Source organism: Ambystoma mexicanum, chromosome 8 (genome assembly GCF_040938575.1).
Source record: "Ambystoma mexicanum isolate Mex_15411 chromosome 8, UKY_AmexF1_1, whole genome shotgun sequence".
In the NCBI taxonomy this organism is placed as follows: Eukaryota; Metazoa; Chordata; class Amphibia; order Caudata; family Ambystomatidae; genus Ambystoma; species Ambystoma mexicanum.
Genome location: NC_090929.1, coordinates 1103661315 through 1103686684, shown reverse-complemented (window position 1 = coordinate 1103686684; position 25370 = coordinate 1103661315). Strand labels below are relative to the sequence as shown.

At 47.1% G+C, this 25370-nt stretch overlaps 1 protein-coding gene across 5 annotated transcripts in view; it reads left to right on the top strand.

The window, feature by feature from the left end:
- ATP13A2 (ATPase cation transporting 13A2) overlaps positions 1–25370 on the top strand; it is a 749950-nt gene that overhangs the window by 401028 nt on the left and 323552 nt on the right. For all 5 annotated transcript variants that reach the window (XM_069611124.1, XM_069611127.1, XM_069611125.1 and 2 more), the window contains exon 7: positions 9007–9084. In XM_069611124.1, the coding sequence (XP_069467225.1) occupies positions 9007–9084 (78 nt within the window). The remainder of the gene's footprint in view (positions 1–9006; positions 9085–25370) is intronic.

Sequence of the window (25370 nt, the reverse complement as noted above, 5' to 3'; positions counted from 1 at the left end):
AGGGAGGAATCTCCTATCCCGCCTGTCAAACCCAAGAAGGCACAAAGGTCTCTTAGTCTTGGTGTTTGGGGGGCGGTCTTGGAGGTGAAGTGGGGGTGGGTGTTTTCAGGACCACCTTTTCCTTTTCAGTTTGTGGTTGAATCAGGCCATTGCCGATGGAAAAAAAGCCCATATATTTTACTGTGGACTGCCCAAGACAACATTTTTTGGGGTTGGCCCTGAGGCCAGCTGTTTTTAGGGCCCAGGTGATCGCATATAGGTTAAGATGTTCAGGCCAGCTATCACTTTGCAACACAATATCATCCAGGTAAGCCCCACAGAAGGTTGATTAGGGTTTAAGTATTCTGTCCGTTAACCGCTGAAATGTTGCTTGGGCTCCATGAAGGCCAAAGGCAAGATCTTGAATTGAAACAAGTCCTGTGGTGTCAGAAAAATGGCTTATTTTGATATGTATTTAGCTAAGCCCAATTATTTCGATGAGTTAATTGATCCTTGGCATCGGGTAATTATTGAATAATGAGATTGTTTCCAGAAGTCAATGCAAAAGCGCCAGGACTGATCGGGTTTGGTGGCTAAGACTATAGGGGAATACCTGGGGCACTCTCAATGCTCGGCTATGTCAGCCTTAAGCATGTCCTCCATTTCCTGTTCGATAAACATTTTTTCAGGCCTCATAATTCTGGAAGGCTTGAGGTTTATGGTTTTCCCAGCTGATATCCTAATAAAACTCTCCCCAGTTGTTCAGGTAATTCCTCAGGAAATTGATTTAGTAAATCTTTAATATCGGGCTGTTTGGAGGGCAGCTCGGGGAAGATAAAGGTATTATGGGCAATCGGCTGCCATGGTAACAGTGGTCTTCTCGCTGTGATCTATTTTCCATTCCACTCCTTAAGTAGATTTACATGATGGACCTGCGTTTTCTGCCGTTGTTGTCATATGAGAAATATAATTGATCCTTCTGTTTCAGAACTTTATAGGACAAATGCTGTTGGGAAATCATTTTATTTTCTGACATGGTTAAGAGGACTAATACTCACTGTCCAACCGCAAAGGTACAGGTGACTACACATCTATTATAGACAACCTGTTGTTGTTCCTGGACCTGATCCAGATGTTTTTTTTACAATTTTTCACACTGCTTTCATATGGGACTTTAACTTTTGTGCGTTTTGAAAAATTGGTAATAGGGCTTCTTCTCTCTCCTCCCAGGTCTCCTTCAGCATGTCTAAGACATCTCGAGGTTCCCATCCATAGAGAAACTCAAATGGAGAATTGCCCAGGGAGGTTTGGGGAGGGTTTCTGACTGCAAAGAGGGCCCAAGGTAGTATCCTGTCCCAATTCTTCATTTCAAACTCGACCAGCTTTCGTAATATTCTCTTTAAAGTCTGGTTGAAGCGTTCAACCAGACGTTCGGTCTGGAGATGATACACTGACGTCCTTAAGTTTTAAATATTTAGTATCTCTTTTACCTGTTACATCAGGAGGCACATAAAGGTTGTACCTTAATCCATAAGGATTTCTTTTGGGAACCCTACTGTGGAGAGGAAAGATAACCAGTGTTTTCAAATTTTGTTGCATAGTATTGTTACACAGATGAAAGACTTCTGGATGGTGAGTGGCATAGTCCAGCATTACAAGGAGCAAGCGATTCCCTAGTTTTGAGGTTTCAAGGGGTCCCACTATATACATAGCAATTTTGGAAAATGTAACCTCAATTATTGGTAAAGAATGTAAAGGGGTGGGTGGCACGGGAGTGTTGGCAGTCTTTTGACAGATCTTGCAGGTTGATATAAAAGCATCGGCAATGGTTTGTGCACCCACTGTCCACCACAGATTCTCCTTTGTGGTCTTACCACCAGCTTCTCCTAGGGTCCTGCCCTGTCTATTTCTCATGCTTCCGGTTTGCCGTAACTCTGGCGTCCCATTCTGCAATATTCGCTGGTACCCTTATTTCGGTCTTCTCCAGGTGTTATGCAGTTGTGAGCCTTCGCCCAGCTTGCATATGCGTTTCTCTCTTCTTTCATCTCTCTGAGTGCACTTTCATCAGTGTACTTGTCCCAGTGGAGTGAATTTACTGATTTAAAGGGACCTGTTCTTTTTCCGTAAGATAACTTCGAAGGGATTGTGTCCTCCGACGTATTCCTTATCTATGATATTTGTATCTCCAGCTTGCTGGCCTCGGAAATCTTTTTTCCCAGTAGAGGGCGCTGTGCGTCGATGTCCGTCGAGTAGGTGCTCCTCAACGGCCACCGTATCGACGCCGACGTCATCATGCCTATAAATGGCCACGCGCAGCGTCCGTTGCTCAGTTCCGTTTTTCCGCGCTTCGTGTGCCTCGGAATGCCGTTGCTCAGTTCGTCAGTCGATATATATTCATATTTCCTCGAGAAAACCGACTCGTACTCGATGGCTTCCTCTTCCGACCCGACGACTCCTCGGTCCGGTTTCAAAAAATGCCGAGACTGTGGGAAGAAAATGTCATTGACGGATCCTCACAGGATCTGTTTGTGGTGTCTGGGAATCGAACACCAGTGTTCGGAGTGTGAGGAATGCCTATCCATGACGGCGAAAGCCTTGAAGGAGCGTAAGGGGAAGCTCAAGAGAGGTAAGTCAGTTTTAACTTCCTCGAAAGTTTCCGTGGTAGAGTCGAGACATTCGTCTCCTCACCGTCGAAAGCATTCTCAGTCTAGGTCTCGAAGTGGCTCCCACCACTCGTCGAGGTCTAGACACTCGAAAAAGAGACGAAGAAGATCCCCTTTATCGTCGTCTTCTAGTTCCCCTGAAAGAGTAAATTGCCCCACAAAACACAGCTCTCAAGCTGAGTGGGAGGAATTCAGAAAAAATATGCTAAGCGTCTTCGAGAAAGCGGCCTCGACCCCCTCGAAGTCAGCTGAGGGTGATACCCCGGGTGAAAAGCCCAAAAAATCTAAACGCCGCAAGTCGAAGCACCCGGCGAAAGAGTCGACCCGAAAGCGCCAATAGCCATTGGGAAGTAAAGCATCCTCGACGCCATCGTCGAAAGCCCGTTCGAAGCATAGATTGGCGCCATCGACGCCGTTATCGAAGGGTTCTTCGATGCATCCGTCGATCGAGTCGACGCCGGCGCCGATATCGACGCCGATAAAAGAAAAACCCACGGCTACTCCACAGCCAACGGTTACACCGAGAGCCTCCGACACGACGTCGACATCCTCGAGCAGGATTCCGATCCTCTTGAGTTCTTTGAGGCCTCTTCCAGTTTTCTCAACGCCTTTGTCGGCGCCTTAGAGGATTTTTACATCGGCGTCAACGACATCGACCTTTTCAAGGCCACTGATGATGGCTCCCTCTGCCTTAGAGATGGGTTTTATACCATTTCACAGACCAGAGCATCCCCCCTTAACTTCAATTTTTGAAGAAAGGGAAGATTCTGATCAAGAAAGGCCTTTTGGGCTGCAGAGGACCACATTACCTGAACCAGAGACTTTTGCCTTTGAGGAAAGAAGGTTGAAAGACCTTCAGGATGCATTGCAGGAAGCAAGTGGCCTAGACATTTCCCCAGAAGTGGAATTTGTCAAACCAGACCCAGGGGAACATGCTGAAACCTAGAACCCTAATGTCAAGAATTATGGAGTTCATGGGTTGGTCTGCGCCTTCACCTGTTTTTCAGCAGGATGACCTCACAGATATTCTGGATAAAGGTCCACAGGAGGATCCTGTGGTTCCCTTTCATTCTGCTTTACAAAGAAAGATTTTAACTAACTGGGAAACTCCTGAAGTTGTCCCTGCGGTTAACAAGAAGTTATCAGCGAAATATAGGGTATCTGCTGCTGACCCTGAATACCTATCTAAGCACCCTACTCCAGAGAGTCTTGTGGTCCAGGCTGCAACTTCATCAGGCAGTACATCTGCATACCCCACTGCTCCTCAGGATAGGGATGATAAATAAATATGATGCCATGGCTAAGAAAGTCTTCTCGGCCTGTAGCATGGCTTTAAAATCTATTAATGCAACTTGTACGCTTGCTAGGTTCAGCCACACTCTTTGGGAGTGTGCTTCATCAGCGGCTGACTGCCTCCACGAAGGAGAAGAAAGGGACGCATTTTTAAATATCATCAGAGATGGTAAAGATGCAATGTGTGAGTCCCTTCAAACTGGCATTGATTCTACTGACAGTATCAGCAGGGCCATGGCGCAAAGTACCACAATCCGCAGGCATGCGTGATTGAGAAAGTCCGGCTTTGCTTCTGACGTACAGGCCAGACTTTTAAATATGCCCTTTGACGGCTCTTCCCTATTTGGTAAAAAGGCAGATGACAGTTTGGAAAAACTACAAACATCTAAAGCAGCAGCCAAGTCACTAGAAGCTGCAATCCACCAAACTAATTTTCGTCCCTCAGGATCCTCTTGGAGAGGAAGTTCCTTTTGCTATTATTCCTCATATGGAAGAGGCAGAGGACGGCCCGCTCAAAGAGGCCAAGGAAAATTTACCCGTGGTGGACGGGGTAAAAAAAAGAAAGCTGCATCAGCATCAGCAGGAGCAGGAGCCGCTTTACCTTCGGCAACTGCATCAGCCGCTCCCAAACCACTTTGAGGTCTCCCATCACAAGACACCTGTAGGGGGCAGGTTAACTCGCCATCTGACGGAATGGCAGGCTATTACGTCAGATGCTTGGGCATTGGAGACAGTTGCCCAAGGTTACTGCCTGCCCTTTCTACGCATCCCTCAGAGCCATCCACCGGGGAACAGCTCTCTGAAAGTGCCGGATCCGCTCCTCTTGCAGGAAATTGTAGACCTGCTAGAGAAAGGTGCCATAGAACCGGTACCTGTAGCGGACAGGAACAAGGGCTGGTACTCCCCCTACTTTCTCATACCAAAGAAAGACGGAGGACTGAGACCCATCCTGGACTTACGAGAATTGAACAAGTTCCTCAGGAAGGACAAGTTCAAGATGAGAACTCTCTCTCAGATCCTTCAGGCCCTCCAGCTTCAGGACTGGTTGGTATCTCTGGACCTTCAGGATGCTTATTTCCATGTGCCAATCCATCCCAAGCACAGGAAGTACCTGAGGTTCGCAATTGGCAACTCTCATTATCAATTTCGAGTTCTGCCATTTGGGCTGACCTCTGCCCGAGGCCTTCACCAAGCTAATGTCGGTTGTGGCTGCAAGTGTAAGGAGGGAAGGGATTCACGTCTACCCCTACCTGGACGATTGGTTGATCAGAGCAGTTTCTTCGGAACAAGCTCGGATCCAACTAGATTATGTCTGCCACTCCCTTCACAGGCTGGGCTTCTCCCTCAATTTAAAGAAGTCACAGATGATACCATCACAGAGACTCCAGTTCATTGGAGCAGTCCTGGACACGTCCCTGGGAAAAGCCTCGCCACCAGAGGTGAGGGCTCAAGATATTCTGCAGATGTTCACCAGGTTTCAAAATGCCCATAGTCTCCCAGCCTACGACTTTTTGAGGTTGCTATGCCTCATGGCATCCTGCATATCCCTTGTGCCAGAGGCTCGCCTGAGAATGAGATCCCTTCAGTGGGCACTGAGGACTCAGTGGTCCCAATTCTCAGGGAGGATGGCAGATCTCCGGATTCCGGACAAGGTAGCCCACGACCTTTAATGGTGGGCCTCTCCAGAGAGCATCTTGAAAGGAGAACTGTTTTGGCAACCATGGCCGGAGATAACAGTAGTCACAGACGCCTCACTCACGGGGTGGGGAGCCCATGCCAACGACTTGACCATCAGCGGTCGTTGGTCTCCATCGGAGTCCAGACTACACATCAACCTGTTGGAGCGGAGAGCCTTCAGACTGGCACTGAAGGCTTTTCTGCCGTCTGTACGGGGGAGAAACGTCCTGATAATGACGGACAATACAGTGGCCGTGCACTACCTCAACAAAAGAGGAGGCGTAGGGTCACTGCCACTGTGCAGAGAGGCGATGCAGCTCTGGTTTTGGGCAATTCAGGAAGGAATCTCTCTATCGGCAATTCACCTAGCCGGAGAGAAGAACTTGACAGCGGACGCTCTGAGCAGGCAGAACAGTCTCCCACGAATGGGAGATAGCTCAGGAAGTCCTTCAAGAGATCTTTGCCCTTTGGGGAACCCCTCAAGTGGATCTGTTCGCCACCAGTATCAACAGGAAGTGCGACAGATTTTGCTCAAGGGAAATTTCCCCCGAGAGGAGCTCTAGAAGACGCGTTCGTAGTGGACTGGGAGTTCCCACTTCTGTACGCGTTTCCTCCGGTCCCTGTCATTCCTCAAATGATCAGGAGGTTGAGAAGGTTTCGGAAGACCATGATCCTAATTGCCCCGGATTGGGCCAGGAGAACGTGCTACCCGGACCTTCTGGACATGTCCATCTGTCCTCCAATTCGTCTACCGTACAGAGAGGATCTTCTCTCGCAGAAGGGAGGTCAGGTTCTCCATCCAGCCATCAAGACCCTCAACCTTCACGCTTGGTATCTGAAAGGTTGAGGTACAAGGATTGGGACCTTCCAGATGACGTCATGGAGGTGTTGCTTTCGGCCAGAAGACCAGCAACTAAAACTCTATACCGCTGCCGTTGGAATACATTTTGCAGCTGGTGCAGAGAAAAGAAAATCGAACCCTTTTCATGTGGTACACCTGCAGTGTTATCCTTCTTACTTTATTTGGCAAATTCAGGCCTTCAAGTTGGCACTATTAAGGGCTATCTCGCAGCGCTATCGATCTTTGAGCGCACTGCAGAGGAGCCATCGTATTTCAAAATTCCATTGGTAATACAATACCTTAAATGTCTAACTAATGTTTACCCTCCAAGACCATTCCAAGTTCCCTTATGGGACTTAAATCTAGTTTTAAACTTCCTAAAGGGTGCTCCCTTTGAACCACTCCACTCTTGTTCATTGAAGTTTCTCACCCTCAAAACTGTTTTATTGGTAGCATTAACATCTGCTAGAAGGGTTAGCGAGATACAAGCCCTATCTTGTAAACCTCCTCATACAACTTTTCACAAGGACAAAGTAGTTCTACAGGTGAAGCCTAACTTCCTCCCAAAGGTAGTTTTGGAATTTCACATTACTCAGAAGATTACTTTACCTTCATTCTATCCTCCTCCCCATCCGGGGAAAGAGGAAGAGAGACTACACAGGCTGGACCCTAAACGAGCCTTGAGTTTTTATATCAGTAGACATGCTAAAATTAGACAAGCAGACCAACTCTTTGTAGGTTACGCAGGACATAAGTTGGGATTACCAATAACCAAACAAACCATCTCCAGATGGATTATTTTAGCCATTCTGGAATGCTACAAACTGGCAGAGAAAGAGCCCCCTCAAAATCTAAGGGCTCATTCGACCAGGGGTATCGCAGCATCCTCAGCTCTTCAAAGAGGGGTACCAATTAGAGACATATGTGCGGCTGCCACATGGTCCGCACATACCCTTACCAAATTTTATAGCCTGGATTCCTCCTCTAGTCAAGAGACTAGATTTGGCAAAGCTGTGTTACACTCTGTTCATTCTTAAAGGGTAATATGGCATCTCTTACTCCCGCCTCCAATCACATACCACTGCAATGGGAGTCTATCATAGATAAGGAATACGTCGGAGGACACAATCCCTTCGAAGAACAAGTTACTTCTTACCTTGTAACGTTCTTTCAATGGGATGTTCCTCCGACGTATTCCTTATCGCCCCTCCCATCCATCCCCGCAGTAACATTTCCCTTGTGGTTGCAGTTTACGCTCCTTCAAGGGTAGTAACTATTCATACAATAACTACTTTACTCTACAAAACGGAACTGAGCAAAGGACGCTGCGCGTGGCCATTTATAGGCATGATGACGTTGGCGTCGATACGGTGGCCGTCGAGGAGCACCTACTCGACGGACGTCCACGCACAGCGCCCTCTACTGGGAATTTTTTTTTCCAAGGCCAGCAAGCTGGAGATACAAATATCATAGATGAGGAATACGTCGGAGGAACATCCCATCGAAAGAACGTTACAAGGTAAGAAGTAACTTGTTCATCTATTGGGTGTTTCTTCGTCCGCCTCTTGGTACTTCCCAGTTTATGGTATTTTAAAACATCCTATGTGGGCCCACAGTATGTGTAGCTTTAGGGAGTTCCAGTCTTTGTCCCCTAAAATGGAGTCTCTCCCGATGAGGTCCCTTTAGAAAGCCTTTCCACTGCTGCCTGTCACATTCCGCAGTCCTCAAATATTCAGCCACACTTGGCATATCACACATTGCAAAGATAGCCATTACCACCATTATGGTATCACTGAACAAGAACATTGCCATTCATACTGTTGTCTCTAGTGAAAACTACCTCTAGTAATGTCAACTGACAAAACTCTATTGCAGATTCTTATTACGCTGACCTATAACTTATAAAAGTACCCCGAGGCTGCTCCTTGGTTTTGAGGTTTTATTGAGGGCATCTGACCTTAATCATGGGTGGAAAGTAAAATGTTCTAGCACTGCATAGTAATAGAAATCCTCAGTTAGAAAAAGGGTGGCAACCTTTGTTCCCACATGTTATACTTCACAATTCGTATTAAGTATCCAATTTTTGAAATATCAATTTTTTCAAACTTTTGTTTTTTTCCCTCAGTTACATCCAAATCAAATCACTTTAAATCTGATTAGTTAACACAGTTCATTGTAATCCATCTTACCCTTGCTGACACATGTTTCGATCCTTAGCTTTTCATCAAGGCTGTGCAAATCATTATAAAATAAATTGTAAAAAGATTTCTAAAGTGATATGCTTTTCTCTGTTTGGTGAAAGCCCTGCAGCGCCCCACCTCTTTGTGGTTGTGGCACTCTTTAACCTGCCCCCCTCTTCCAAGTCAAATTCACACTGCTTTGTGCTCGGTCTTTGTGTTTGATTTCCCCCTTTTGGGCATTTAAAATGTATTTTAGCGCCTCAGCACTATTGCACCCTTTTTGTCTATTTTTTGCTAGCTCAGTCTGTGATGGTGCATTATGCAGAAGCCTGAATGCTTTCTCACACTTCTCTGTGAAATCTTATCTTTGCAGTATACTGGATGAAGGGTGGACCTGTGCAGATCTTCAGCAGTGTCGAGAGGGGCTCAGCCAACAGGACCGTAATGCCAAGTAAGTACAACTTCATTAGGTGGTTCTGTTTTTTTCTATATTTTTTGCATTTGGAACTTGTAGGTCCTTTTTTAGTGCAGGACTACAAAAACTGGATAAGCGATTTATACCTGACATGGAACAATGTGCCAACTCTTGAAACTTATGCACGTGTTCTTAAAAATACAACATTTCTCATGTTAAGAAAAACAAAATGAGCAATCTGTTACAAAAGAACATGTCACAGTGACCGTTTTTATGAGACCCTGCTCAATTTAACAAACGTCCTCTCCTATTTGGACTTCTCTTCCCCGATATTGAGGAATTTTTGTTGTTGACAGTCACCTAATTTTACATGCGAGCCATCAAAATACATCAAACTGAACTGGAGCAGGAATGGTTGACTTCATACTCGGGTCTCTAAATCTTTTATTAGTTTAAACTCTCCAAAAAGAGGTAATGGCCAATTCATTGTAGCAAGCTGTTCTTATGGACAATGTATCAAGAAATGGATGTCTGTTTCAACAGAAACCTTATCTCTAGTACGTGCATTGGCAGGGTATGTATGAATATTCTACTTTGCCATTAAGGCTGCTACAGGAAAATGTCCTATCATGAATTGTATGTAAGGCAGCCTTGCTCTGCTGCATGAATATCGGGTTCCATTATGCAGCCTTGTTTGTTTCTAAAGTATTGGGCTTGAAGTGCTCTTATATTTGTAAGGGTTGCCTTAGTAATGGAAACTGTCCTACTTTAGATTCTTTTTGTGGATTGTGGGACTGATCAATCGATCATTCTGGAAAATAATGTGTGTAGCATGCATCGCTGGAGGCTGCCGTTCAGCCATCCCTTGACAAAAGGTTCTCCCATATGGCTTTATCCGACTTAGCCCAGAGAAACAGACAGCGAGGGCTTTCTAATAGACTGCAATGGTTTGGAAACCTCTTGTTTGAATGTAATATGCAATTCCAGTAGCTGTTCGCTAGTATAGTCCATGCAGCGTGGGAAACCTGAACCCAAAATTTGTCACCATCCATTTTGGAGAAAGGTTTGCCATTTATTTGTTTTATTTTGTTTTTTTTAAAACGCGTCTAATACTGTACCAGAGTTCGGTTTCTAAGCGCGGATCCAGGATTCTAACCTTTGTTGCTCTTGCTTCCAAGACCAGCGTGTTGCCCCTGTGCTATCCTCCATCATTGTACTCCTAGAAGGACTGATCTATGCATTGGCCCTCCAATTTTCAATTAAACCTGTATTTGGTCTGCTGCTGCCTCTGGCAAAGAAAGTAAGGACCCCTAAACAACACACACCCAGCTCTGAGATGGGAGGCTTCTTCACCTGGCAACCTGAATCTCCCCAGATGTAGAGGACTAAAACTCCTTCAGCCCCTCACCATTGACTACTCTGGCTTGAGCTTATGGGAAGTATTCTGCTAAATATCGGGAGTGCAAATGGTGGATGGACTTCTGGTTTGGTCCATTGTTACCTTTAATTCTTCTTCATTGATAACAATTTCTTTCTTGAAATACATGAAGCTTTCAAAGCCTTGACAGTCTGCTTCCAGTTCACTCATTAGAACATGTTGTCTTCTCTTTACACTTTACTTTTGGAATCCAGGCTCTAACCAACAATAGAAGCCTGCATTCATGCTTCTCCTTTGTTTTACTTGTTACTTCCAGCTTTATGGTCCATGAGCAAGTTGCAAATTGAGTCTCCAACTGCCTGTGAAAGGTGGTATCCCAAGCTTCCCTTTTTGATACCTTTAGCCTGGGACCACTAACTTGGGTGCAGTCACATACTACACAGAGGAGCCCTGTGGTGCTGGCTGTAACGCTTAACCAGGCATTGTGCTATTAGAACACTTCCCTTCGAATTTACTAGATGAACCACCATATCATTTTTATAAAACATTTGAACAGCGTGGTGGCCAGGACAAAGTACTTTCTTACACCATTGTCTATGAGAGCACACTTCATTAATTTACAAGTCCATGCTGAATCTACACCCTGTATAGAACACTTACCAATTTTAGAGCTTCAAACATGGCTAAAGCTGACTTGGTGGTTTAAAATTTGACTTCTCACAATGCAAATGGAAGTAGGGTTAATTCAGCAGAAAGCTATTCGGAGTCCACCAAATCATAGTAGCTATGTGCCGCTTACCTTTGTTATAAAATCACAGATCCCCATGCTGTTAGTTACCCTATCCTTTTGCAGAATTTGTTTTCCCCCCATGCTTTAACTGTGTCTTTTAACGTATTTTGAAATGCAAGCTCCTTGTACAAACACCTGGTACATCTAAGGTTAGTCAGAAATCGGGGAAAGGCTGTCCCATTGCCATGTTTCTGGGAGCTATGTGCGGGTTCCTCGATTTTATACATTTTGCAGCAAGTTTATTTTCCAACTTGGAATTACAATTGAACCGAAACTACAAAATTAGAGCTCTTTTGTGTTCTTTTCAACAATTTAAAGTTGTAAAATGACTACTGAATTGTCTTGCAGCACTCCAATGAACGTGGATGAATGGGGCAATTATGGATTTCTGAAGGTGCCATACTTTGTGCACTTTGTGGTATCGGCCCGTCTTCATGAAGTCTAGCTAATCTTGAACAGAAACCTATTTAAAATGAAATGAGGTTCTTTCCTGGTTATGCATAAATGGCCTCTGTTGTTAGCGCTGACTTCTGCAATGTATTTTCTTCCCCATCTTTATTTTTACCAGTGCAACTTGCCATTTCCTCTCTATTTCTTTTAGGTTTGGTAAATTCACTGTTCCTTAAACCTCCATGTACTGAGAACACTGCTTGTAGAGTAGGCTCTACTGACTGACATTAGGGGTGGTGTGTGAGAGGGGATTACTTGTTTGTGTAACTTGTGCGTTAGATAATTCCAATTTGATGTTTTTCCTATTGCGCTACATATATATATATATATATATATATATATATATATATATATATATATATATGCACAAATATTTCGGAGTTTTGTGGATCTGGTACGCCATGTTTTGGCTCATAACTGTGGCCGCAGACCCCCTTTCGGCGTGGCCACTGTTGCGCGAAAGCCAACTCGGCGCCGATCGTTTGGCACAAGGGTCGTTTAGACATGGCTGACATTGTAGCCTATGTGCAAGCCACCCTTGTTCCAAATCGGCTCTCGGCCACCCATTAGGGAATTGCCGATTGTTGTTTTAGGCCTGGCATGCAGCACATTGGGGAGGCTGTGTCTGAGAGTGTTGGCTGTTCGAAGCGTGGGCTTTGCATAGTCAAATTGTTTGCACTCGCTTTCATCATGAAGTTCCAATTTTTATGTTTTTGAGAGTACCTGTGGATTTTTTGTTTTCTGAACTGCATCTAAAATGCAAGCTAGTCCTCTTTGCATTTCACGTTGGTCAATATTGAGCATGAGGCCAATTTTGCTTGCATGCCTGATTTTGCCAAAGGCTTTATACTAGGTCAGACCCCCTTTGCTCGAGAGAGGGATTATTTTTTTTCAAATATGTTAAATAGGAGAATAGCTTGCTTTGTTGAAAAAGCATCTCAAGGATCGGAAGTTCACTTGAGTACAATCAAACATGTATATAACCTATCCGTATTTCTAATTTTTCAAGAAAGAGAAGGAAAAATGAATCCCGAGAGGCTGTGTATAGAGCACACCCAACTTTAATTTAAATTTTGGGAGTATGTGCTCAATCTGAGCATGGTAAAAGATACAATGACAGACGCCTTTTGTAAGTTAGTATTTTGGATCATCATACTGTAGAGCTCCTCCTGTAATTTTGAATATAATAATACAACTTGATTAACAATTTAACAAAAATGTCCACACGAGGGCAGCCATTGAACATTTCTGACGATTCAGACACTCGTTGACCAAGTGCACAATTGTACGTTCTGTTGCAGCAAAACATCCCGGCGACATGAGGTCCCTGCGCCCTGCTAGTTGTGACAAACGGTGCACCGAGAGGGGACCTGCAGCAAAACAGCCGTACCAGAATGCAGGCACCGAATCAGTCGCGCCTAAACGTCCATCTCCAATATACAGCTGCTTGGAATCACATGCTTTGCATAGGCCCGACATCTAGTGGTTGGTGCAGGGTATTAAATGACATTGACAGGGTATTCTTGAAATACTCCCCTCCTGTGACATGTACTGTATCCATGGTCCTTCACAAGCAGAAGTCCTCGGATTTTTTTTCTTTCTGCCATCGGGTTGGTCACATTTCGCAGAGTTCCAGTTTTGGAGTTATTGCTTGTCACCAAGCCTCTAACAATTATAAACTAAAATAACTCACCTCTGGCCTTCGGAAAGTTGGCTTGATGAATCCTGTGACTCTCGACAATGCCTTCCCATCATCCCGAGATCCAAGAGCCTCGGTGACGGCCTACCCAGTATGGAGAGCGGGGTTGTGGGGGGGGAGACATTTTTAACATCTTTTAGATATTTCCCTCCATTTATATTCCCCATTAATTGTTACATCTCACTATCCTCCAGTGCTTATAATGGAGAAAAACGCCTTTGAAATTTTGCCTGTTGTATAGTCGAAAGTTTTCCCTGGAAGGTACACGTAGCATGTGTAACCGTTTTCTCCCTCATGACCACTGGGAAACTACATGTCGAGCGTGTAAGCTCTTCAGACCAAAAACATTGATCGGCGGTCAAATCGCTGTTCAGCCTAAGCAATGCAAGCTGAAGCATAGGCGAAATAGTCCAATGGGGCAGAGGAATCTGCGGCAGAGCAGGAGAGTCCCAGCACTATAAGGGATGCCATGGATGGAGGCATCCAGTCTGGAAATGGAGGATCCCAGTTGCCCGTCCCCAGCTCAGGAAGACAGGCCTCTTTCACTGCTGTGGAGGCTTCCTTGGGTGATGAGGGAAAACCAATGGAACACACAGAAGGGTTGGGAGTGACGCATTTCAGCTCACCTATCGAAGTGGGGAAAAGCAGTTGCAGAACCTGTCCCTTCAGCAAGCAGCTCTGCACCTCAGAAAACCTCTGCACCCAGGCTTGCATTTTGGCGTATGTTTCTAAGCCCAAACATTCACCAAGCACAAGCAGTTCTGCACCTACAATATCTTTTTACAGTCACCAAAACAGCCACTGCAGGTGCCGAAAACACTGTTTCGACGTCTATTGAAACACCAAGGTCAGGATAGACGGGATCCAACTTCACATTAGCAGAGGTACTTCACAAGAAAAAACATAGTCAAGAGGGAGAAATGGCCTTTCCTCTCCAAGACACCACATCTTATAGTCCCTGGACTAAAGAAACATTTGGGAAGGCTATGGATAAAATGGCTTCCTTTATGGCGTAATTAGACCACATCCAATAAAGAACAAACATATCTTTCCAGAGAGAGGGGATCCCCTATCCAAAATGGCTAGACCAGACCAGACTAGCTCTTATGAGGAGTGTGTTATTGAGCTAGATGCAGACGAAGAAGAGGACGCCTTTTTAGATGACCCTGGCACACACCCTGATGACCCAGAAGATTATACAGTGCCATCTCCAGACTTCACAATCCTGTTTCTTCCTCACCTATTGATGAACAGCTGCTTTATAATGACCTTCTTAACAAAAGCTAGACAAGAGACACTCTTGAGTCAGAGGAAGACACTGACTTTGTTGACGACATCCTTAACGAGAAAAAACAAATAGGTGAGTACATTGATTAGGATACATCTCCTAGCCTCCCTTTCAACACCTGCACAAACCAGGGCAGTCAACCCGCGAATAGAAAGTGCTTTAAACCAGCACCCTTTAAGGGTGACTTGAAGCTGGATCCTCTAGTGGTAACTACTACCTGCAAGAGAGCTAGCACACCGTTGGCTACTTCCGAAGCACCACCAGATAAGAAAAGTAAAATAAATACACTCTGGGGAAATAGGCTGCAACGTCAGCTGCGTTCCAGATGTGTATTGCTAATGATACAACCCTTATGGCTAGCTTCAATAGAGTGCAATGGAACCAGGTAGAAGAGCAGGTTAGTGGTGTACAAGAGTCTCTACACATTTGTAGCAGAGGGAACTCCTCAAATTCCACGTGTGGCTTAGAAATGCTGGGGTCAAACCTGAAACTCAAGCCACACTTAACATGCCAATAGACTATGATGTTCTATTCGGCAAAGCAGTGGACAGCGCCCTAGAAACAGGTAAAAAGGAGCATGACGCCATGAAAACTCTGGGGCAGATTGCAAATGATCCCTTCATGCAGAGAGGGTCCTACGGCAACTAACTCAATTATCTTGCAGAAGAATACGCTATAACATCAGCCCAGTCTACCTATACATCCAGGGAAGTCACCAGCTCATGATGTACCAATCGGGGATAACTACCAACTTATCAGTCCTCCTTCCAAAGGCAACTTAGGCGAGGGGGAAGTAGGGGTAGAGGCCAAATCACCAGAGGTTCAGCTACTCATGACAAGCAAGGACTCCCTTCTTCAGGTTCCCTACCATTTCACGTCATGAGAGGGGGGTGTGGGGGGGGGATCTCCTTTCTCAATGTACCCATTTTTGGGAGGGGAGCACATCAGACAAGTGGGTATTGTCAACTGTCAGAGACAGATATTGCGTAAAGTTTATAGAAGTACTGTGCAATCATCTTCCAAAAAACAGGAAAACTTCTTTAGAACACCAGATTCTACAAACAGAGATAGCGGCTCTTTTGGAAAAGGGATCTGTAGAACTCGTCCCTCCAGCAGAGTTCAACAATGGTATTTATTCTGCGTACTTCCTTGTTCCAAAGAAAGGCAAGACTAAGCGTCCAGTGCTTGGCCTAAAACCAGCAAACACTTATGTCAAACCTCAAAAGTTCAGAATGACAACACTACAAGAGGTCATTCCTTTACTCCAGAGTGGAGACTGCATGGCAACACTAGATATAAAAGATGCATACATTCATATTTGAATGTTGCCAGCTCACAGAAAGTACCTAAGATTCAAAGTGGTGTCTGCGCACTACCAATTCAAAGTGTTTCACTTCGGGATTGCATCAGTCCCTCTGGTCTTTACAAAGGTACTAGCAGTGGTGGCGGCACACCTACACAAACGATTTCAGTGTTCCCATATCTGGACAACTGGCTCATAACCAGAGAGTTTAGTTCCCAGCCATGTAAAACAATTTCTAGGGGCAATAATTTCTTTCCTTAAAACGAGAGGTTCTAGAACATGCTGCTATAGTTCCCGTGTTATACAGTCGGTCGCCAGATACCAGTCAGAAAAGTGATGCGCTTTCTTGGTATGATAGCATCATGCATCTTTATTGTGCCACATGCAAGGCAGCACATGTATCCAATGCAAGAATATTGGCAAAACAATGGTCACAGGCACAAGGAAATTGGGATGATCTAGTGGTCGTTTTGCAAACTGTGGTGTTGGTGCTTCAATGGTGGACAAAGGAGAACCTATTAAAGGGAAAATCCTTCATCAACCTGCCTACACAGGTCACAATAACGGACGCATCGCTCTCAGGTTGGGGAGCTCATTACCTCCACCATACAGTGCATGGCATGTGGACACAAACAGAAGCAAAGAGGCACATCAACATTCTAGAGTTGGTAGCTGTATACAAATCATTACAAGCTTTCCAACACCATCTAACAGGGAAGAATGTACTTATTATCACAGACAGCGCGACCAACAGGTTTTACATCAACAAACTGGGTGGAACGCATTCTCGAACTCGGTTCAAACTAGCACAGAAAATCTGGTATTGGATTCTTCAGAGACAGATTTTACTTGTCGCAGCACGTTCCAGGGGAACACAACTGACTAGCAGACAAACTAAGCAGAAACATAAGTAATCCCTCAGAACACGAGTGAGAACTACATTGGAACATTGTGAACGAAAATGTTTCAAAATGGGGTCATCCAGACATAGATCTGTTTGCCACCGAAGAGCACGCAAAATGCCAAACTTATGCCTCCAGGTTCCTCAGAATGGGACTAGGCGGAACGCTCTGTGGATCAGTCCGTCAGGGATATTTGCATACACCTCTTTCCTCCAACTCCACTCTTGAACAGAGTAATTCACAAAATGAATCGAGAACTCGTGGCAATGATCCTAGTTGCTCCAATATGGATACGTCCGACATGCTACTCCCACTTACGCAAGATGTCAGTTTGCCCACCGATGATGCTAATCGGCCCTTAAAACATGTCACAGAACCAAGGGTCAACACTTTAGCCACATCCTCAGGCAACCAACTTAGCAGCTTGTCTCCTGAAGTCAAGCAGATGCATGTAGATATTAAGACGTGCATAAACCAAACACTGGACATTGCTACTTTAACAAATGGAAGAGATTTGTAGTATGGTGTAGAAAGTCTAATGTAAACCACACTGACTGTTCACCTTTTGTTTTGTTTTGTTTGTTTGTTACTTCACTTGTTGGACTCTTGTCTGGTTTTTATTTCCTTAAATCCATTTAGCTGCACATTCTGCTTACACAACATTGCAAAGCAAAGTTGCATGGTGGAAAATTCCAGTCATGAAAGCCTTCATGGGAGGGTTGAAAAGACTAAATCGCCCAATTGCAGATCCACCTCCCAGAATGGAATTTAAGTAAGCTCATGCCCCCCTTCCCGGTGCCCCTTTGAGACTATGCATAATGCAAGCCTCAGGGATATCACTTACGAAGCTGCTTTTCTTATAGCTATCACCTCTATAAGGAAAGTAAGTGAGCTCCAAGCATTGTCCATTTCAAAACCCTTTGTCACAATACATAAGAATTGTAGAAATAGTCCTGGTTACCTTGCAATGAGAGATTGTTTGAACGACCCTTTAATAAAGGTTCTGACGCTTGTTGCTGTGTTGGTAAGGTGTATATTTTGTTTGTAGTTTAGGCAGTAATGTCTAGAAAACGTGGTCAGCAAACACATGTTTCAACCCTTGCAGGTCTTTCTCAAGGCTGATATTGTTTACAATGGTATGCAATGAGGGTCACAATCATGCAGTTATGTTACATGTTGAAAAGGCCAATACATTTGCAGCCATTTGTGAGACATAGTGACAAAGTGTGCGTGTTTTAGTGAGGATATCATATTAAGGTTTTATACAAAGTAACAGTGTATTGCATTCATCATGGTTACAAAAGGGGCAAAGTAGAGTAAGGAACAAGGATTGGACAAGGAGAAAAAAAAGAGAGAAAGGGAACTGGTGTTAGTTGGTGGTCTATTGGGTTGGCAACAAAACCAATTCGGATCTGTGGTTCTTACCAGGTCGGGTATGTGGGGAAGGGTATTCTTCTGTTAGAGGTAATTCCTGCCAGATGCATAGGTTCTGCAGTTACCAGCAAAGGTCCATGAGGCTGAAGGGTTAAGAGAAGGGAAATGTAGGATGGTTCCAGACGTAATTAAAGAGCGAGAGCCCGTAGGGCCTGGTTGGGCAGTATAGACACAAGTGAAAATGTGAAAAGAAGGTTGCTGCGTTTTCAGCGTGCTTAGTGCGTTCCACTGGTGCCAGAGCTGTGTGGGAAATTCCACAGCTAAGCAGACACAGAGTAAGTAGATAGACATGTGTATACATGGTTGCAAGGGTTTTTTGTGAACAAAGGTGATGAGGAGCCATGTGGCGAGAATGAGCCGTGACTTGTATCTAGCTGAAACCAAGGTTCTAAGCCGTCTGCCAAGTGGCTTGCAGAGCCTCAAGGCATTCTAGTAACGGATCTGTGTCTACACGGACCCTTTAGTTAAAGGCTCCGGTGCTGTTAGTTATGTAAAAAATAAAACCGTGAGGAAATGAAGCGTAGTGCCGAAGTGAAATTCTGTTGTATTAACGGCCAGGTTCAGCACATTGAAAATGTAATAGAAAGCATTCTAAGTGAGGATAAGATGAGTTCCAAATCACACGGTTTCTAAAGGTTCTAAAAAGGGAGAAGAAAGCACAGGCTGTTCCTCAATTTTACCTGCTGCCTGCTCGTAGTGGGTGCTACAGTGACTGTGCACGAAGAACACAGTCCTCGTTCTGACTCCCTGTGTGCGCATGTGTATGTAATAGGCATCTGTGGATGACTGCGCATGCGCAGGGGAAAGTAAAATAGTGTTCCTTCTGGGGAGAATGTTGCAGGCGCGTGCGCATGGCGACTAAATGAACACTACACTGTTACTCCTTGAACCAGGGGCAAGGAGAAGTTCATACCAAACACGCACACCTTGCCACCTTGTCACTGTCTATGCAACACAGCAACAAGCGTCAGAACCTTTTATTAAAGGGTCGTTCAAATAATCTCTCATTACAAGGTAACCAGGACTGTTTCTACAATTTTGTCCACTGGAGGTATTGGGTTTACCTCTTCATACCTGTGACCCTGCACAGATACTACCACATGCAGCAACCAAAAACAAAGCCCAGCACTGGAGTGTTCACACTCTAGAACCCAATCTCTACCCTGTCTCACAATACATAAGAACAAGCTCACAGTTCCTTTCCACATTCCATGTTAACCAATCTATTGAACTGCCAGCAATTTTTCAGAACCCGCACAATTCTGGAGAAGGATCCCTCCATAAACTATATTTTAGGAGAGCTGTTATGTACTCTCTCAATAAGACTAAACCAATCCAAAAGAATGGCCAGTTTGTGTTTCCGTAGCTGCTGGCAGGGAAGGGGGTCCTGTATCCAAAGCAGCCACACCTAAATGGATTGTAAAATGCATACATCAATGTTACAGGTTATCCAACAAAGAACTACCATTTACACCTAGAGCACACTGTACACGTGGGACTGGGGCCGCTCTTGACTTCATTGCAAATGTGCCCTTGGAAGCAATATGCAAAGCTGCTACATGTAGCTCAGTTCACTTGTTCACCCATTACTATGTGGACACATAAGCTAGGAGCGACTCTCATAGGATAGGCAGTGTTAAGACATTGGTTTGTCTCTCTTCCTTCTAGTAACCCACCTCCTTCAACCAGACAGATGGCTATGGATGTCGTAGCTCACCTAATTCTAATGTTCCCTTGTACTTCATAGGATTTGTATCTCAGTTCTAGCTTTGAATTCATTTTTGGGAAGTGTAAAACGACTAACTCATCACAGAACACATCTGTTGCAAATGATAATTGAAACACTACTGCGGTTTTACATTGAGGGCTCCGATTCGAAGAGGTATTAAACAATCTCCCCACGAAATGAAGTATATGACCAATGTATACTTAATCTACTACACTGCATAATCTTGCTTTAATCAATAGGCGAACAGCAATTAAATACAGACTGGAAATGTCAACTTTAGTCCTTAAATTGAATGTCCTTTTTATAATCAAGTCCTGGAACAAGGGTGGCTGGTCTCCAATCTTCTTAGAACTAGTACCCATAGAGTAGAAGGGTCTTACCATTAACAGGGTCTAGGCTGAGGTGGGGACGTGGCAGCCATTTATTTATTTTATTTCTCCAGCATGGGGTCTGGCATGGATTCACATGCTCATGAATATTCCCAGTCGTCAGGCTGGGAATACTCGGTAAAGAAAAAATAACTTTGTTTCGTTTCTGAACTGTCTTTCTCGTAATAACCAATCACTGGTCTCTGGGTCATACTGCCCCCAGCCAATGACTGCCCTCTACCTAAGCCCCTCCTCTGGCAGCCATCTTCAGATTTTTACCCCACGTTCAAGTGTGGGGAGTCCTCGTGCTATAGCTCTCGAGCTTTTACTGCATTTTGCGATTTTTCAAAGAGTTTAATCTCAATTTTTCGGTCAATCAAGCCTCAAGCTCCACCGTTTCTACTTCCGATCAACAGGGACCCGTTTCGAATTTTCTACGCCCCTCGTCGAGTTTCGCTTCTTGGAGGATTCCAGAAGATCTTTGAGGCCTACCCCGCATGGACATGGCCCAGGACAAAGGGAACACGACGCCCGGATCCAAGCTGTTCAGGAGCTGCCCTGGATGCGGATTGCAGAATGTCTTCAAGGAGGATGAGCATTCCAGATGCCTCTACTGCCTTCACGAAGACAAAACGCACGTGGAGAAGGACTGTGCATTTTACAAGAACATGTTGGAACGGACTATGAAGGATCGACGTATCCGCCTCACCAACTGGCTGGAAGGGAAGAGCCCAGCAGTAGGTGAGAAGAAGAAGTCTGAGCGGTCTTCTAAGACCTTTGAGGGTGCTCTGGCGACGGGGGACCAACAAAAGGCTAAGCACTGTGAGTCCGCGGGCACCGGGAGCGCTGATCGGTCGGGCTCCTTGGCTGCCAGGCAGGACGCACTTTCACTGATGACATCAACCACGAGCCAACGCTCTGGCTCGGGGAAGAGGAAATCTGAGAACCGGGTAAGCTTCGGGAGGAGCCCCGGTCGATCTTGACAGACAGCCGAGGGGGAGCGAGGCGATGACCCTCCCCCCAAAGTGAAGGCTTCGGGCGCGCCCAAAGTCACAAAGGCCCTGATTAACCCAGCTAAGGCCTCTATCGAGGGAGTCATGGCGCCTCTGGCGAAGCCTGTGGAGGCTACCCCAGTGGAGGCGACCTCGGGGCCTAGAGTTTCCCTGCCACCGCGGAGGGAATCCTCTTTTCAGCCCATCGATAAGACCCCCATGAAACCCTGGGTGAAAAGAGGGGGGAGGAGGGGCCCGGTGGACATCACGGACACAGATGCAGCCTCTGAAGAGGATCTGGCTGGAGTTGCAAAGATCCTGAACAAGAAGTTCGAGGAGATCCGGTCTCACATGAGGGATCCCGACGAGGCGGACAAAGAAAGCGATGGTGGTGCCGACGAGGAGCCTGTGGAGGCAGAGGATTCCACTCCCCAACCGTCGCACCCATCGCAACCGGTGCCTGGACCACAAGACAACTCTGGAGCAATCTTGATGGCGATCCAGGCCTTGTGTACAGAGATAAGGACAAGGTTGCCCTTACCCCCAATGGACGATCCAGCAGAGCCTGGACCGTCGGGAACCCCTCCAAGCAAGCGGAGGAGAACTCACCCACCCCTCCCTTCCAGCCTTCACGGCCTTCGCAGCCTTCATCTCCTTCTCCTGATCCGAGGGATGACACGGGAACGGAGACGGCCACGACGGGGACAGATGACGGCAGTGATGACGATGGAATGGGACTTCCATCACCAACTCCTCGGGCCTCCCCGCCCGACGAAATTGGCTCCTTCCACGCCATGATCGCCAGGGCATCCGAGCTCTTCAGCTCTGCCCCGAGGAACAGAAGAAGGAAGGTTTCCTCTATCAACGGCGTGAGGCCAAGAGGAAGACGGTACTCTTGGTTCCTTTACTTGACGACATCTGGGACGAGAGGGCTGTCGCTCCTGAAGAACCTTTCCACGACTCCTGCCAGGAGAGACCGGTACAAGAAGAAGTCCCGGATTCCGCCCCCATGTACCTTAGGGTGCAGCCGACCCCAGATTTGGTCGTCTCTTCTACGGCCAAGAAGAAAGCAGCAGGGGCGACGGCTTCAACTTCGACCTCCCCGCCGGACGGCGAAGGGAAGAAACTGGATGCTATGGGACAGCGGGTCATCTCCACGGCGCCGACGACCCTCAAAGCGGCCAACGCCCTTGCGATTGTGGCCCGCTACGACAGGGAGCTGTGGTTTAAGATCACTCCCCTGATGGACTTCCTCCCGGACGACAAGAGGGCTGAGGCTCTGGAGATCCTACAGGAAGGCGAGGTGGTGTCGGACCACGCCATAACCGTGGCCACGGACATTGCTGACACCGGTTTGCGCCAGATGGGCAACTGCGTTTGCCTTCGCCGGTGTGGTTGGCTCAAGGCAACCGATTTCCACCAAGACGTGCAGACCAGAGTCCTGGACATGCCTTTCGACTTGAGCAACCTGTTTGGCAAGACAGTAGATGAGTCACTGCAGGCCATCAAGGCCGACACAGAGACTGCTCGGGCCTTGGGGGTTCTACAACGACGGCCGCCCTTTCGGAACTCTGGAGGCAAGCAAGTTGCTTACAAAGGATTCAGCGGCGGCTCCTCGGAGTACCGCCAGGCGGCCTGCTCCTTGTCGCAGGAGGCCTATAGAGGACACGGCAAGTCAAGAGGATCTCGTCGCGTCGCCAAGGTGGCAAGGCCGCTGCCAAGCAGGACTGAACCGGCCGTACAGTCGGGCCCCCAACTGAGCACCCCGGTGGGAGGCCGGCTGGCAAAGTTCGTCAGCGTGTGGGAGTCCATCTCCACCGACCGATGGGTGCTGAATGCCCTGGCCTGCGGGCACACTCGAGTTTCTAAAGAAGTGCCCCCGCATTCCACCCGTGGCCAGGAAGGAAAACCACGTCCCTCAACTGCTGCTGGAAGTAAGGGCGATGCTGAAGAAAGGAGCCATCAAGCTCGTCCCAAAGAGGCTCCGGAGTATACTCCCGATACTTCCTCGTAAGAAAGACCGGTGGCTGATGACCCATCTTGGACCTTCGTGGTCTAAACAAGTACATCAAGTCCCAGAAGTTAAGGTTGGTCACCCTCCAGCACGTGCTGGGACAGCTGGAGGAAGGCGACTTCCTACCGTCGCTGGACCTGGAGGATGCCTACTTTCACATCCCCATTCTAAAAGGACACCGAAATGTTCTGAGATTCATAGTCCAAGGGCGACACTATCAGTTCAAGGCCCTTCCCTTCGGATTGAAGTCGGCGCCCAGGGTATTCACCAAGTGCCTGGCACCGGTGGCGGAGCAGCTGCGCCTGCAGGGGATCCACATCTACCCCTACCTGGACGATTGGCTCATCTGAGCAAAGACAAGAGAACTCACCGTCGTGCATACAGTGAAGACTGTCCAACTGCTCACGGATCTGGGATTCTCGATCAACTTTGCGAAATCCCACTTGGTGCCGTCGCAAGTCGCCCTGTTCTTGGGAGCCAGGCTCGACAGTGGCGCGATTGGCTTCCCCGTCGGAGGAAAGAAGTAAGGCCATCCTGGGCAAGGTGCAACGGCTGTCGACCATGGACGTGACCAGGGTGAGGTTCATCAAGTCCCTGCTCGCCATGATGTCCTCGTGCATCTACCTCGTGTGCCTGTTCAGGTTGCAGAAGCGTCCACTGCAAGAGTTCCTTGACGCCCATGGATGCAGGCGGCGGGCAGCTTCGAAGACAGGGTCTCGCTCAACGAGACCTTCCGCCAAGCGATCCGGTGGTGGGGCGCCCGCGTGCATCTGGCAGCGGGAATGGACTTCCAGACCCCGGCACATCAGGAGACGGTGACGACAGATGCTTCCCTGGAGGGATGGGGAGTGCACACCAGGGATCTGCACGCAAGAGGCCTTTGGCTCCTGGAGGAGAGGTCTCTACACATCAATGTCCTGGAGCTCCGAGCCGTGTTCTGGGACCTCAGGTTGTTCCTCCCATCCCTCAAAGGCAAGGTGGTACAGATCTTCACCGACAACACCACCGCAATGTTCTACATCCGGGAACAGGGAGGCACCAGATCCCCAGCCCTATCCAAGGAAGCCCAGGATCTGTGGCACTGGGCCGTCGCCCAAGGGATGTTTCTGGTACCCTTCCATCTGGCAGGAATAAAGAACACCATCGCCGACTCGCTCAGCAGGGAGCTGCGCTCGTGCCACGAGTGGGAACTGCGTCAGGATCAAGTGGATCTACTTTTCCAACGATGGGGCAATCCCCAGATTGACCTATTCGCGACGGCGATGAACACCAAGTGCCGGAAGGTTCGCCAGCAGCTTTCCCCAGCCAGGGAGCATGGGCGATGCCTTCTCATTCCTCTGGGACGGCATGTTCCTGTATGCATTCCCACCGTTACCGTTGCTGCTGCGACTCATCAACCAACTCAGACGGTCCCAGTGCAGGATGATCCTTGTCGCACCGGCGTGGCTGAGGCAGATCTGGTTCCCGGACCTTCTGGACATGTTGGCGTTCCCCCTTTCCCCCAGTCAAACTGCCGACGGACGTGGATCTCCTCGCCAGAGAAGGAGGCGCCATCCTCCACCACGACCCAGGGTTGCTGAACTTGCAGGCCTGACTCCTGCAGCACTAGAGTTCGGAGGGAACGATATCCCGGCGGACTGCAAGGAGGTGCTTGCAAAGGCCAGGGCATCCTCAACTCTCAAGTGCTATGGACACAAATGGAAGAGGTTCTCTGTCTGGTGCCTTGCAGAGAAGATTAACCCTCATGCGGATTACGGCTCCTCAAGTGCTGCCGTACCTACTGTTGCTGACCAAGGCGGGGCTAGCTCATGCCTCCATCAAGATACATCTAGCGGTGATTTCCCGCTACACCAGAACTCCGGTGCAATCATCTCTGTGGTCTCATTGCCTGGTGAAGGAGTTTATGAAGGGACTGTTCCGATCATTCCCACCTGTGAAGGCTCCGGCCCTGGCGTGGGAGCTCAACGTCGTGCTA